The sequence below is a fragment of the Scyliorhinus torazame genome, chromosome 12, assembly GCF_047496885.1.
Source record: "Scyliorhinus torazame isolate Kashiwa2021f chromosome 12, sScyTor2.1, whole genome shotgun sequence".
Lineage (NCBI taxonomy): Eukaryota > Metazoa > Chordata > Chondrichthyes > Carcharhiniformes > Scyliorhinidae > Scyliorhinus > Scyliorhinus torazame.
The window spans coordinates 224,390,123-224,403,212 of record NC_092718.1 but is presented as its reverse complement, the minus strand read 5'-3'; the positions used below and the strand labels follow the sequence as shown (position 1 = coordinate 224,403,212).

Sequence of the window (13,090 nt, the reverse complement as noted above, 5' to 3'; positions counted from 1 at the left end):
TGTGTGGGTGAGTGTGTGTGTGGGTGAGTGTGTGGGTGAGTGTGTGGGTGTGTGTGGGGGTGAGTGTGTGGGTGCGTGTGGGGGTGAGTGTGTGTGTGGGTGAGTGTGTGTGTGGGTGAGTGTGTGGGTGAGTGTGTGGGTGTGTGTGGGGGTGAGTGTGTGGGTGAGTGTGTGTGTGGGTGAGTGTGTGGGTGAGTGTGTGGGTGTGTGTGGTTGTGTGTGTGGGTGAGTGTGTGGGTGAGTGTGTGTGTGGGTGAGTGTGTGAGTGAGTGTGTGGGTGAGTGTGTGGGTGAGCGTGTGGGTGAGTGTGTGGGTGTGTGTGGGTATGTGTGTGGGTGAGTGTGTGGGTGTGTGTGGGTGAGTGTGTGTGTGTGTGGGCGAGTGTTTGGGTGAGTGTGTGGGTGTGTGTGTGGGTGAGTGTGTGGGTGAGTGTGTGGGTGAGTGTGTGGGTGAGTGTTTGGGTGAGTGTGTGTGTGGGTGAGTGTGTGGGTGTGTCTGTGGGTGAGTGTGTGGGTGAGTATGTGTGTGTGTGGGCGAGTGTTTGGGTGAGTGTGTGGATGTGTGTGTGGGTGAGTGTGTGGGTGAGTGTGTGGGTGAGTGTTTGGGTGAGTGTGTGTGTGGGTGAGTGTGTGGGTGTGTCTGTGGGTGAGTGTGTGGGTGAGTGTGTGTGTGGGTGAGTGTGTGGGTGAGTGTGTGGGTGTGGTTGTGTGGGTGAGTGTGTGTGTGTGTGGGTGAGTGTGTGGGTGAGTGTGTGGGTGAGTGTGTGGGTGAGTGTGTGGGTGTGTGTGTGGGTGAGTGTGTGGGTGCGTGTGGGGGTGAGTGTGTGTGTGGGTGAGTGTGTGTGTGGGTGAGTGTGTGGGTGTGTGTGGGGGTGAGTGTGTGTGTGGGTGAGTGTGTGTGTGGGTGAGTGTGTGGGTGAGTGTGTGGGTGAGTGTGTGGGTGTGGTTGTGTGTGTGGGTGAGTGTGTGTGTGTGTGGGTGAGTGTGTGGGTGAGTGTGTGGGTGTGTGTGGGGGTGAGTGTGTGTGTGGGTGAGTGTGTGTGTGGGTGAGTGTGTGGGTGTGTCTGTGGTGAGATTGTCCTGTCAGACACTGATAGTTTGAACCGGGTGACCCCCGTTGCAGCCACTCACCCGGAGTTATTCTTCTTTTCTGTTCTTTGCTATTTTAGGCCTCGGCAACCTTTTCACGAACCCGAAGCTGAGCAGAATCTCCCCGGAGCCCCTGTTTGTGTCAAGTGTTCAGCACAAGGCCACAATGGAGCTGAAGGAGGAAGGTGTAGAAGCGGCAGCCAGCACCAGCATCGCTGTCAGTCGCTCCTTCTTGCAATACACCATTAACCGCCCGTTCTTCTTCATCATTCGGGATGACATCTCCGGAATTCCAATCTTCCTCGGAACCATCAAAGACCCGAAACCACAACTGCAGATGGTACCCCAGGAGAAGTTGGTGGTGAACCTTGAGAGAATGAGAAAGTCAGAAGAGTTTGTGGCTCCCAAGTGACATTCCAGCCGGGATGGTGTCAGTCCCACCAGCTGGCATCGACTTGGAGATTTTTTTTAACAGATTAATAAATGATAATTCACACCCTGTCCTCTGGTTTGCTTCAATCATTTTGCCGTGAATTTGTGGTAAGTTGGTTGAACTCTTTTGAATTAAACTAAATGAAACAATTAAGCGATAAATTAAAAGGGGCAGTCCCTTAAAAGGGCACTGCCCAGACAGGCTCTGGCCAAGGCCCAGGACGGGGCCGCCCTCCCACGGGCGACCATATTCTAGAGCCAGCTGGGCCTGGCAGCGTTGCTCCTGAGCGTGGCCCAGTCACTGCGGGCCATGGCTGGGAACGCCGGCGGCATTGCCCAGGCGCTGGCCGACATGCCACAGAGGGGGGTGACCCAGTCCCAGAGGGGGGTGACCCAGTCCCAGAGGGAGGTGGCCCAGTCCCAGAGGGAGGTGACCCAGTCCCAGAGGGGGGTGACCCAGTCCCAGAGGGAGGTGGCACAGTCACTGGCTGCTGTGGCACGGTCGCAGCACGGAGGTGGTCCACTCCCTGTGCTCCATGGCCGCGACTATGCAGACCCTAGTCGAGACCAGCGCGGGCCACCAGGACTGGCAGCGCCAGGTGGCGGGGGGGCCTCAGGGGATATCTCCCCTCGCAACCCCGTCCCATGTAGCTGCTCGTGGCCATGGGGCACCCCGAGGGAGGAGGAGGTGATGGGACCCGGGCCGATGACTCCCACAGGGGAGGTTCCAGAACACCGCAGCACCTTGGACCCCCCCCCCCGCCGCCCCCCCTTCCCTGGCGCGTCACATGGGCAGCGGGCAGAACAGGTGACACCAGGCCACCTGGGACACCCATGTAGGACCAGCCCCATCCAGGCCCAGTCGCCTCTGAAGTTGGCCGCCAAAGGGGACCCAGGTCGCAGGGTGGGAATCACAGCAGGCCGCCTCCACCCCTGCTGTACCGTCTGGGGATCCACCTAGCCATGGTGCTAGAGCCCGTAAGGCCAGAAAATTAGACACCAGTTAAGTTGGCATGGGTACAGGGCACAGTTTAGGTATAGGGCTGTGGTAAACACCACTTGTGATACATTGTATGTATTACGGCACTGCCCGTATATTACAGGTACAACGGTAAGTCCCTGCCTGCTGGCTCCGCCCAGCAGGCGGAGTATAAAAGTGTGTGCTCTCCTGAGCTGCAGCCATTCTGGTTCCAGCTACAGGAGGCACAACATCTTGTTCAATAAAGCCTCGATTGTTCCACCATTCTCGTCTCGTGGTCATTGACGGTGCATCAAGGGGCTAGGCACAAATCTGTATATATGTTGTCACATTAAACAGCTGTTCACAACTGTTGCAAACCTGCTCAGTACTCTGTCTGTTGGATGTGAGGGGTGGGCTTCCCTGGGCTGACCGCAGAGGTGGGACTGGATGGATGTTGCGGGTGGGATTGGCCTGGCATCACAGCTCAGCAGCACTCACCGCTCTTGTGCCCTTATGGCAACACCCTTGCTCCAAGCACTGGCACCTGCTCAGGGACCTGCCCGAATGAGGGGTACCCTAGTGTCAGCCACACAGTGACAGGATGGGCCACCGTCAAATCTGCTCTGTCATCAACACCCATGTGACCTGAAAGACCGCAACGGCGGCCACGTTTCCTCCCAAACCGGGAGCGGTGCAGCCTTCATGATGCTCCGCCCCCCCCCCCCCCCCCCCCCCCCCCCCTCCAGAGAGCGGTGTACTCATACCAACGGCCTGAAGCCCACCCCCCCAATGCTCCGCCCCAACCGGCTGAGTTCCCGATGGCGTGGGACACGTGTGGTCTCACCCGTCGGGAATGTGGCGTGACGGCGTGCGGGACCCAGTCCAGCGTCTCCACAGGTCGGGGAGGGCCGATCCGCGGGCCGGGGGGGACATTATTCTGGGTTGTGGGCACTGGGGGGGGCGGGGGGGGGGGGGGTCCGGGTCGTGCGAGCCGGCCAAAGGGCCGGACTATTTGGGAGCCGGGTGTGCGAGTGGCCGTCACCATGCTGCACGGTGCAGCCACTGCACATCCACAGACATAGAGCCGGCAATTCTCCGGGGCGTACTGGCAGCTCGAGCCGGGTGCTCTACGCTGCCACCATGCTGGCCCCCAGCAAGACGGGGAATCGGTGGCCCTTTTGCGCCAGTTTTTCCTGCTGTAAATTCCACCGTTCCCCACACTGGAGTGTGGACATAGCCCCAGAATCAGAGAATCCTACCCCAGAGTTTCATACTGAGAGCGGGTTGAAGCCAAGCGGCGACAGCGAGGGGTGCGAGCCAACCCCGGCCCCCCTCCTCCTGCCTCAACACAGAGACCATCAACCCCAGTGTGGTATTATCAGGTATTGCAGTACCCGAGAGGCTGTAGACCATTGGGTAAACCTAGGAGTTTACCATTGGCTGTTTGGTATGTAGCTCCGCCCTGACAGGCGGGGTATAAGAACCGGTGCCGTCCCAGCAGCCCTCATTTTGTACCGAAGCTGCTGGGAACAGTTCTAGTCTATTAAAGCCTTCAGTTATGTTATTACCCAGTCTTTAATAGTAATTGATCGTGCATCACCCAGCACCCCTCCCCCTGCCCCCCCCCCCCCCCGCCGCTGCCCCTCCACACAGACCGTCAGCCCCACCTCAGCTACTGGTACTGCTGGTGGAGAGCACATATTGACTGAGGGCCACATCGTTTCCCTGTGTTTTCTGATGGCTCACAGGCAGAGCTGGGGCTCCGAGAGCTGGAATTGGTTAGTGTAAGGAATAAACTGCAGACACATCACCGGAGCCTGCAGACCAGGATATGTTACTGGGTAAAGTGAAGTTGTCTGTATGCTTTGTGTTGCTGGATGATGTTCGATGTGGATCTGTAACATAAGAACATAAGAACTAGGAGCAGGAGTAGGCCATCTGGCCCCTCGAGCCTGCTCCGCCATTCAATGAGATCGTGGCTGATCTTTGTGGACTCAGCTCCACTCTCCGGCCCGTGCACCATATTCCCGAATCCCTTTATTCTTTAGAAAGGTACCTATCTTTTCTTAAAAACGTTTAAAGAAGGAGCCTCAACTGCTTCACTGGGCAAGGAATTCCAGAGATTCACAACCCTTTGGGTGAAGTAGTTCCTCCTAAACTCCGTCCTAAATCTACTTCCCCTTATTTTGAGGCTATGCCACCTAGTTCTGCTTTCACCCGCCAGTGGAAACAACCTGCCCGCATCTATCCTATCGATTCCCTTCATACTCTTATATGTTTCTATAAGATCCCCCCCTCATCCTTCTAAATTCCAACGAGTACAGTCCCAGACTACTCAACCTCTCCTCGTAATCCAACCCCTTCAGCTCTGGGATTAACCTAGTGAATCTCCTCTGCACACCCTCCAGTGCCAGTACGTCCTTTCTCAGACACTCACAGAGAGTCTGTGTGTGTGTCTGTCTGTGTGTGTGTGTGTGTCTGTCTGTGTGTGGGTGTGTGTGTGTCTGTGTCTGTATGTGTGTGTCTGTGTGTGTGTATGTATGTCTGTGTATGACTATGTGTCTGTGTGTGTGTGTCTGTGTGTGTGTCTGTGTGTGTGTGTCTGTGTGTGTGTGTGTCTCTGTGTATGTGTGTGTGTCTGTATGTGTGCGTCTGTATGTGCCTGTGTCTGTGTGTCTGTGTGAGTGCCTGTGTCTGTATGTGTGTGTGTCTGTATGTGTGTGTCTGTATGTGTGTGTGTCTCTGTGTATGTGTGTGTGTCTGTATGTGTGCGTCTGTATGTGTCTGTGTGTCTGTGTGAGTGCCTGTGTCTGTATGTGTGTGTGTCTGTATGTGTGTGTCTGTATGTGTGTGTGTCTCTGTGTATGTGTGTGTGTCTGTATGTGTGCGTCTGTATGTGTCTGTGTGTCTGTGTGAGTGCCTGTGTCTGTATGTGTGTGTGTCTGTATGTGTGTGTCTGTATGTGTGTGTCTGTGTCTGTATGTGTGTGCGTCTGTCTGTGTGTGTGCCTGTGTGTGTCTGTCTGTCTGCCTGTGTGTGTGTCTGTGTGTGTGTGCCTGTGTCTGTGTGTGTCTGTGTGTCAGTCTGTGTGTATGTGTGTGTCTGTGTGTGTGTGTCTGTCTGTGTGTCTGTGTGTGTGTGTGTGTGTGTCTGTGAGTGTGTGTGTGTCTGTGAGTGTGTGTGTGACACATCGATTGCCGACCTCCAGAATTGTCCTGAAGCCTCTGGGAATTGGAAACGAATCCTCATTGTGCAACCCAGGGCAAATCCTAATGAGGTGAGAATCGTTAGACATAAAAATAAATTCTGTGGACATTTTTGTTTATTGCGGGAGACAAGTATGTCTGCGTGGCCAGGAATGGATAGCTCCAGGAATCTCTCCAATCAGAGTTGGCAACTCCCCTGCACGATGGGAGATTCCTGTGAAAACCCGGATTGCAGCAAAGTAGCGGAGGCTCTCCCCCACCTCCTCCTCCCTCCCCCCCCTCCCCCCACTCCCCCCCCACTCCCCCCCCCCCCACTCCCCCCCCACTCCCCCCCCCCACACCCCTCCCCCTCCCCCCCACTCCCCCCCTCCTCCTCCCTCCCCCCACTCCCCCCCCACTCCCCCCCACACCCCTCCCCCTCCCCACACCCCTCCCCCTCCCCCACTCCCCCCCCTCCCCCCTCCCCCCCTCCCCCCCCCCACACCCCTCCCCCTCCCCCACTCCCCCCCCTCCCCCCTCCCCCCTCCCCCTCCCCCCTCCCCCCCTCCCCCCCACTCCCCCCCCACACCCCTCCCCCCCTCCTCCTCCCTCCCCCCTCCTCCTCCCTCCCCCCCTCCCCCCAACCCCCTCCCCCACTCCCCCCCTCCTCCTCCCTCCCGCCACTCCCCCCACCCCCCCACCCCCTCCCCCTCCCCCACCCCCACTCCCCCCCTCCCCCTCCCCCACCCCCACTCCCCCCACCCCCCCACCCCCTCCCCCTCCCCCACCCCCACTCCCCCCCTCCTCCTCCCTCCCGCCACTCCCCCCACCCCCCCCACCCCCTCCCCCTCCCCCACCCCCACTCCCCCCCTCCTCCTCCCTCCCCCCACTCCCCCCCACCCCCCTCCCCCTCCCCCACTCCTCCTCCCTCCCCCCACTCCCCCCCCACCCCCCTCCCCCTCCCCCACTCCCCCCCTCCTCCTCCCTCCCCCCACTCCCCCCCACCCCCTCCCCCACTCCCCCCTCCTCCTCCTCCCCCACTCCCCCCCTCCTCCTCCCTCCTCCTCCCTCCCCCCACTCCCCCCACCCCCCTCCCCCCACTCCCCCACCCCCCTCCCCCCCCCTCCTCCTCCCCCACTCCCCCCCCTCCTCCTCCCTCCCCCCACTCCCCCCCACCCCCCTCCCCCCTCCTCCTCCCTCCCCCCCACCCCCCTCCCCCACTCCCCCCCTCCTCCTCCCTCCCCCCACTCCCGTCCACCCCCCTCCCCCTCCCCCACTCCCCCCCTCCTCCTCCCTCCCCCCACCCCCCTCCCCTCCCCCACTCCCCCCTCCTCCTCCCTCCCCGCACTCCCCCCCCACCCCCCTCCCCCTCCCCCACTCCCCCACCTCCTCCTCCCCCCCCCAACCCCTCTCCCCCCCCCCCCCCCGATTTGGACTGGAAGCAGCAGGTGGGTGACAGAGGGGGAGTTGTCAGTTCTGTAACCACAAAGGAGTCCAAACCGAGTTAGTGAAAAGAAATTTGGTGTATTGCAAAGCAATTATATTTACAATATTGACTATCTACATCAGATGCCAGCTGAGACGGTGCTGTCAGTTCAATGCCTGGCGGATTTGATACAGATCGGAATGCTGAATGTCCTCGGACTCCTCGCATCCTGAGCGGGGGAGCTGGGATTCAGCCAGACCCATGGGGAGATTGATTGCTCCAACCCTGTTGCTCTGCTGCAGGTTTTAACAGTCAGACCTCAGGCAGCAGTGCAAAATCCCAGCATCCTGAAATGAGAAGGTTGGATCTTTGTGTCAGTAATTGGAACGGAGTAGAGTTTATAAACCCAGCAATTGTGAGTTTTAAATGGGAGCACAGTGAGTCAGATTGAGGTTTCAGCCTTGGGGAGGAGGGGTGGGAGGTGCAGAGTTTAGTTATTACTGCTCTGTCTTTCTGGGGCTTTTGTTTCTGAATTCAACAACAACCTGGAGGCGATCTATCGGCCTCGTTACACCTGAAAGTCAGCTCCCCCTGGCACAACGGGGCTGGCAGATGCCAGGAGACCCCCCCTCCCGGGGTCTAATACGATCTCAAGAGACATCGCAATGCGAATCCCGCCCATTGTGGGCGTGTGGTAGTCTGTATTAGGGGTATTACGGTACCTACGTTGAGGCTGTAAGACCATTGGTGTGGGAGGTACCTGAGGCATGAAGATCATTGGTGAATGCCTGCTGGTTCCGCCCAGTAAGGCGGAGTATAAGAGTCTGTGTCTCCCAAGCAGCCGCATTCTGTATCTGCGCTGCTGGGGAAAACATCTAGTCCAATAAATTAATGCTCGATCAATGACTCCAGAAGCGAGATTGGAGACAATTGAAGGCTTTATTGGACTAGATGTTTCCCCCCGCAGCACAGGTACAGAATGCGGCTGCTTGGGAGACACAGACTCTAATACTCCGCCTTACTGGGCGGAACCAGCAGGCATTCACCAATGATCTTCATGCCTCAGGTACCTCCCACACCAATGGTCTTACAGCCTCAACTTAGGTACCGTAATACCCCTAATACAGACTACTACAGGGCGGGATATTGTTTTGGCAAATCTTTAAATAAGAGCGAGACAGCTAGTCTGACTGTAGTTCCCTGAGCTATCTGAGACACTGGGACCTCTCCCCTTTGCTTCAGAGGCCTTGACCAAGCTATGCTGGTCCCCACAAAGGGGGACCTGATGGAACGGCGCTCATGGGGGGCTCCCAAGGGATTGGAGGCCCCCAGGTTCATGCCCTCTAGGCAGGGTGGCCCCCTCGCACTGCCTGCCATCAACCTGGCTGTACCACCCGGGTGCCAGCCTGGCACTGCCAAGGTGCCAAGCTGGCATTGTTTTGGGGGGCCTCGGAGATGTAAATATGGCGTCCTAATCTCTCGCTACACTGGGAGTTCCCCTTTCAGGCCCTTTACACTCCAGGCACTGCCAGCACCGGGTTGCCCGCGGGTAAACGCGCTCGCTCGGGGAGTTTGTTCCCTTTTAGGAGAATCATGCCCTAAGTGACAGTGAAGCGTTTCCTGCCGGCTTTTGCAGCCTCAACCCGTCACCCATCATTGAATGCGCCTGATGGTTCATTTTAATGTCATTGCCTGGATCACGCTGGGCGCTCTGGGTCAGGTGACTCGCATACAGCTTTGTGCCTGGCACGAAGCCCATTGTGGAGCCGCTCCTGCGATGCTCCTGCAACAATGGGATCGGCGCCGGGTGAAAAACGATGGGAAAATCAGGCCCTGACTGAGGGAATTCCAGAGCTCAGGATCCCAGGCAGCAGGAGATGCAGCTGCTAATGGTGGAGCGATGGGAATGGGAGGGTACTCCAGGACCCTCAGCCACAGACAGTTTGGAGGTGTTACCCCAAGGTCACTGTGAATGATTCCATATAAGGCCAGTGGCTATTCCACTGCAGATATCTGAAGTCTCCTTACCCCCTTTAGGGATAAAAAGGGTTAAGGTTGTTCACAGCAGTGGGCTTTTATAAATTTACAGTACCCAATTAAGGGGCAATTTAGCGTGTCCAATCCACCTACCCTGCACATCTTTGGGTTGTGGGGGTGAAACCCACGCAGACACGGGGAGAATGTGCAAACTCCACACGGACAGTGACCCAGAGCCGGGATCGAACCTGGGACCTCGGCGCCGTGAGGCAGCAGTGCTAACCAGTGAGCCACTGTGTTGCCCTACAGCACGGGTTTTAGTGTCTTTGTGTTTGGAGGAATGAATGGCTGGGATTTTCCCTCTTTTCACTGGACACCTTCAGCAATGGGAGAGGAAAATCTTGTGAAAACCCCCAAATTACATTTCACACCAATGTAAACACACAACGTGATTGCCCGTGCCCAGCGTCAGTGACTTTCAATGGCAGGAACATTATTTGAATACATTAGCTTCTCCTTATCAGGCCCCTACGCCTGTATGATCGCCGCCCCCTCACCCTGATTAGAAAATCCATTCCTGGCGGAATGAGGGCAGACTAAAGTGAAAGCCGGCTGGTCTCCCATAGACTGCATTGCGACCTGACCTCCCAGAGGAGGTGGGGTGAGGGCATCACTCAGGGGGGAAGAGGGTCACAGCCTGGGCACTGCCAGGGGCGGAAGGGCCGCTGGTGAACACCTGTGTGCTGGAGCACCCTTTAAGAATGTACAGCACGGTAGCACAGTGGTTAGCACTGTTGCTTCACAGCGCCAGGGTCCCGGGTTCGATTCCCGGCTTGGGTCACTGTCTGTGCGGAGTCTGCACGTTCTCCCCGTGTCTGCGTGGGTTTCCTCCGGGCGCTCCGGTTTCCTCCCACAAGTCCCGAAAGACATGCTGTTAGGTGAATTGGACATTCTGAATTCCCCCTCTGTGACCCGAACAGGTGCCGCAATGTGGCGACTAGGGGCTTTTCACAGTAACTTCATTGCAGTGTTAATGTAAGCCTACTTGTGACAATAAAGATTATTATTATTAAGAATGGTACCATGGTCTTCGAGGTAGTTGCTGCAGTTGGGGTGGGCTCAATCAGAGCGTTACGTTGTGGGACCAGCCCCTTTAAGAATTTCATACTAAGTTCGGGGCAGAATCGTGCCTTCAATACCCCTATCCTGACCATTACCGGCCTTTGTTGAATTCTGGGAAAATTCTTGAGGTTCTGGTTACTGTTTTGGAACTCACTGTTAAGTGTAGATGTCTGAGCAATGCACCTGAGACTCTACAGCAGGTCAGAGGAAGATAATTGAAATCCACATTTCTGTCTGGTAGCCTGGGGCCATTTTGAGGACAGTCTTTCAACTCAGTCCTTCCTCTTCAGAACAATTCTTCAAAAAATTTGTAATATTACAACCGCACAGCGCAACACCTGAATTGGAGGATATTGGGCAGCTGGAGCAGTCAAACAGAAGCGCTGCCTACTCTCTCAGGGGAAGTCAAAGATTGAAGAAGAGCAGGGCATTTATTCCCCGTGTCCTGGCCAATATTTATTCTTCAACCGACATTGTGAAAAGTTAATAATGACCTCATTGTTTTTGTAGCATCTTGCTGTGTAAACACTGGCTGCAGTGTTTGCTACATAATGCAAGTCACTGCATTTCAAAATATTTCATCAGCTTTGGGATATCCTGTGGTTTTGGAAAACACTAGAGAAATGTAAATTGTGTGTTTCTGTAATCCCACAGGGCATTGTTACTGGGAATGTTTCCAGCCAATCCCTAAATCAGCAATGTTATGGCTCGGAGAGTGGGTGTGGCCAAGTACATGGGTGGGGGAGGGGGGTGAAATGACTGCCCCCCCCCCTCCCTTGCTGGGTACCCCAGGGCTGGGTGCCAATCTGCTACATGTCCTTTGGATGTAGGTGTGGGTGATCCTGCACTGGGTGTGCACTGGGTGACCCTGCACTGGTGACCCTGCACTGGGTGACCCTGCACTGGTGACCCTGCACTGGTGACCCTGCACTGGGTGACCCTGCACTGGGTGACCCTGCACTGGGTGTGCACTGGGTGACCCTGCACTGGGTGACCCTGCACTGGGTGTGCACTGGATGACCCTGCACTGATGACCCTGCACTGGGTGATCCTGCACTGGTGACCCTGCACTGGGTGTGCACTGGGTGACCCTGCACTGGTGACCCTGCACTGGGTGTGCACTGGGTGACCCTGCACTGGGTGACCCTGCATTGGGTGTGCACTGGATGACCCTGCACTGGTGACCCTGCACTGGGTGTGCACTGGATGACCCTGCACTGGTGACCCTGCACTGGGTGTGCACTGGGTGACCCTGCACTGGGTGTGCACTGGGTGACCCTGCACTGGGTGTGCACTGGGTGACCCTGCACTGGGTGTGCACTGCGTGACCCTGCACTGGGTGTGCACTGGGTGTGCACTGGGTGACCCTGCACTGGGTGTGCACTGGGTGACCCTGCACTGGGTGTGCACTGCGTGACCCTGCACTGGGTGACCCTCTGCTGACATTGGCAGAGGAGCGTTGGAAGGTCAGATCCTGGAGGTCACACATTCTCCAACCTGTTTTCTGTTAAATTTATCTATTAGTAAGTCAGACAGGCGAATGTTTGCTATTTTGTGAAGTTGCCTCCAAGACAGGAGAGTGGCAATTGGCTGTGGATCCGGTCCCAGCTCTCCCCTCTCCCCTCTCCGGAGTCTCTACTTTTCTGAGTGTCTGCGTGGACAGGAAATAATTTTCATTTGCACTGGGATCCCCTGAGATCTGCCCCTTCTCTGCTCTCAGCCACGTTGCTGTGTCTGGTCTCGCCAAGCTCCAGCCACTCTCAGCAACGCCGCGAGGCTTCCTGCACAGACAGTGACAGCGGATAAACAGCTGCCGACCCTTCACTTTGCAACAGTGGGTCTGTGCCGAAACAGGTAAGGAGATGAACAGTTTTACGGTTAAACCTCTAAGACCAGAGCAACGAGTGTATTTGAAAAGAAGCCGTGTCAAAAAGCTGGGAAACATTTCAAAACTGGTCACATAAAATGATTGTAGGAGGGAGGCAGTGATTGTAGTTCTGTAGCTGGTCGAGTAAAGTGCCCTCGATTCCTGGATTCAAAGATAACAAATCAATTGAGATAAATGCGGGGAGGACAAAGTTGGAGTTTGATTTAAAATCAAAGTGTAAATTAAAGCCTGTAACGCAATGTGTAATAGAGGGTAGTTAGAGTCAGATTGTAATTGAGAACAATAGCAGTGGCTTGCAATTAGATAGAACCTTTCACATTCCCAGCTCCTTCCCAGCAGTGATTATCAGATGGAATTTGATACAACGCCACATGGTTGTAATTGGGAACAGTGCACTCTGAACATACTCGAGGAGCATTCTGTCTGTCAACCCTTGGCTGGTCTTTTATTGATTTGAAGTTTCTCTGTAAAATGATTTAAGATGGACTCACAACTTGCCTTGGCAAATTATTTCCTGAAGAAGAGGAGATAGAATAATCATTGCCTTGGATCAAGATGATTATAAAGTTGAGAGTATAACAGCCATGACCCAAAGCACAGGAATGGCTCAAGTAAAGTGTGGTCTGGAACAGCAAACCCAATCAAAAATCTTTCATTTCAAACTCGGCTTCCAGCTCCCTTGTCCCAGCAACCTTTACTTCCTGAGAAAAAGGCGAGTTAGCAGTTACTAGGGAATATGTTATAGTTGGTGTTAGCACTGACTGGGAGGGGTGTGGGTCCATTAGGATTCTTTCCAATGGAGTGAATGGGAAAGGGTCTGATTGATTGGCAGCGAGTGACCGAGTGTGACATCAAGGAGCCCGAGCTAAACTGAGGTCAACGGGAAGCAGGGGGAAAACTCTCCGCTGGTTGGGGTCATACCCGGCACAAAGGAAGATGGTTGTGGTGGTTAGAGGTCAATCATCTCAGCTCCAGGACACCACTGAAGGTGTTCTCATGATCAGTGCTCTA

General features: G+C 55.8%; 2 protein-coding genes across 4 annotated transcripts in view; both read left to right on the top strand.

Moving 5' to 3' along the window:
- serpinf2b (serpin peptidase inhibitor, clade F (alpha-2 antiplasmin, pigment epithelium derived factor), member 2b) overlaps positions 1-1,589 on the top strand; it is a 136,692-nt gene extending 135,103 nt beyond the window's left edge. For both annotated transcript variants that reach the window (XM_072470011.1, XM_072470012.1), the window contains exon 8: positions 1,169-1,589. In XM_072470011.1, the coding sequence (XP_072326112.1) occupies positions 1,169-1,500 (332 nt within the window). In that variant the 3' untranslated portion in view covers positions 1,501-1,589. The remainder of the gene's footprint in view (positions 1-1,168) is intronic.
- Positions 1,590-11,744: 10,155 nt separating this feature from the next.
- The window catches only part of serpinf1 (serpin peptidase inhibitor, clade F (alpha-2 antiplasmin, pigment epithelium derived factor), member 1), a 110,095-nt gene continuing 108,749 nt past the window's right edge, over positions 11,745-13,090 (top strand). Inside the window, exon 1 of one of the 2 annotated variants that reach the window (XM_072470009.1) lies at positions 11,745-12,045. The gene's annotated coding sequence lies outside the window, so the exon portion shown is untranslated. The remainder of the gene's footprint in view (positions 12,046-13,090) is intronic. The other variant, XM_072470010.1, reaches the window with a different exon arrangement.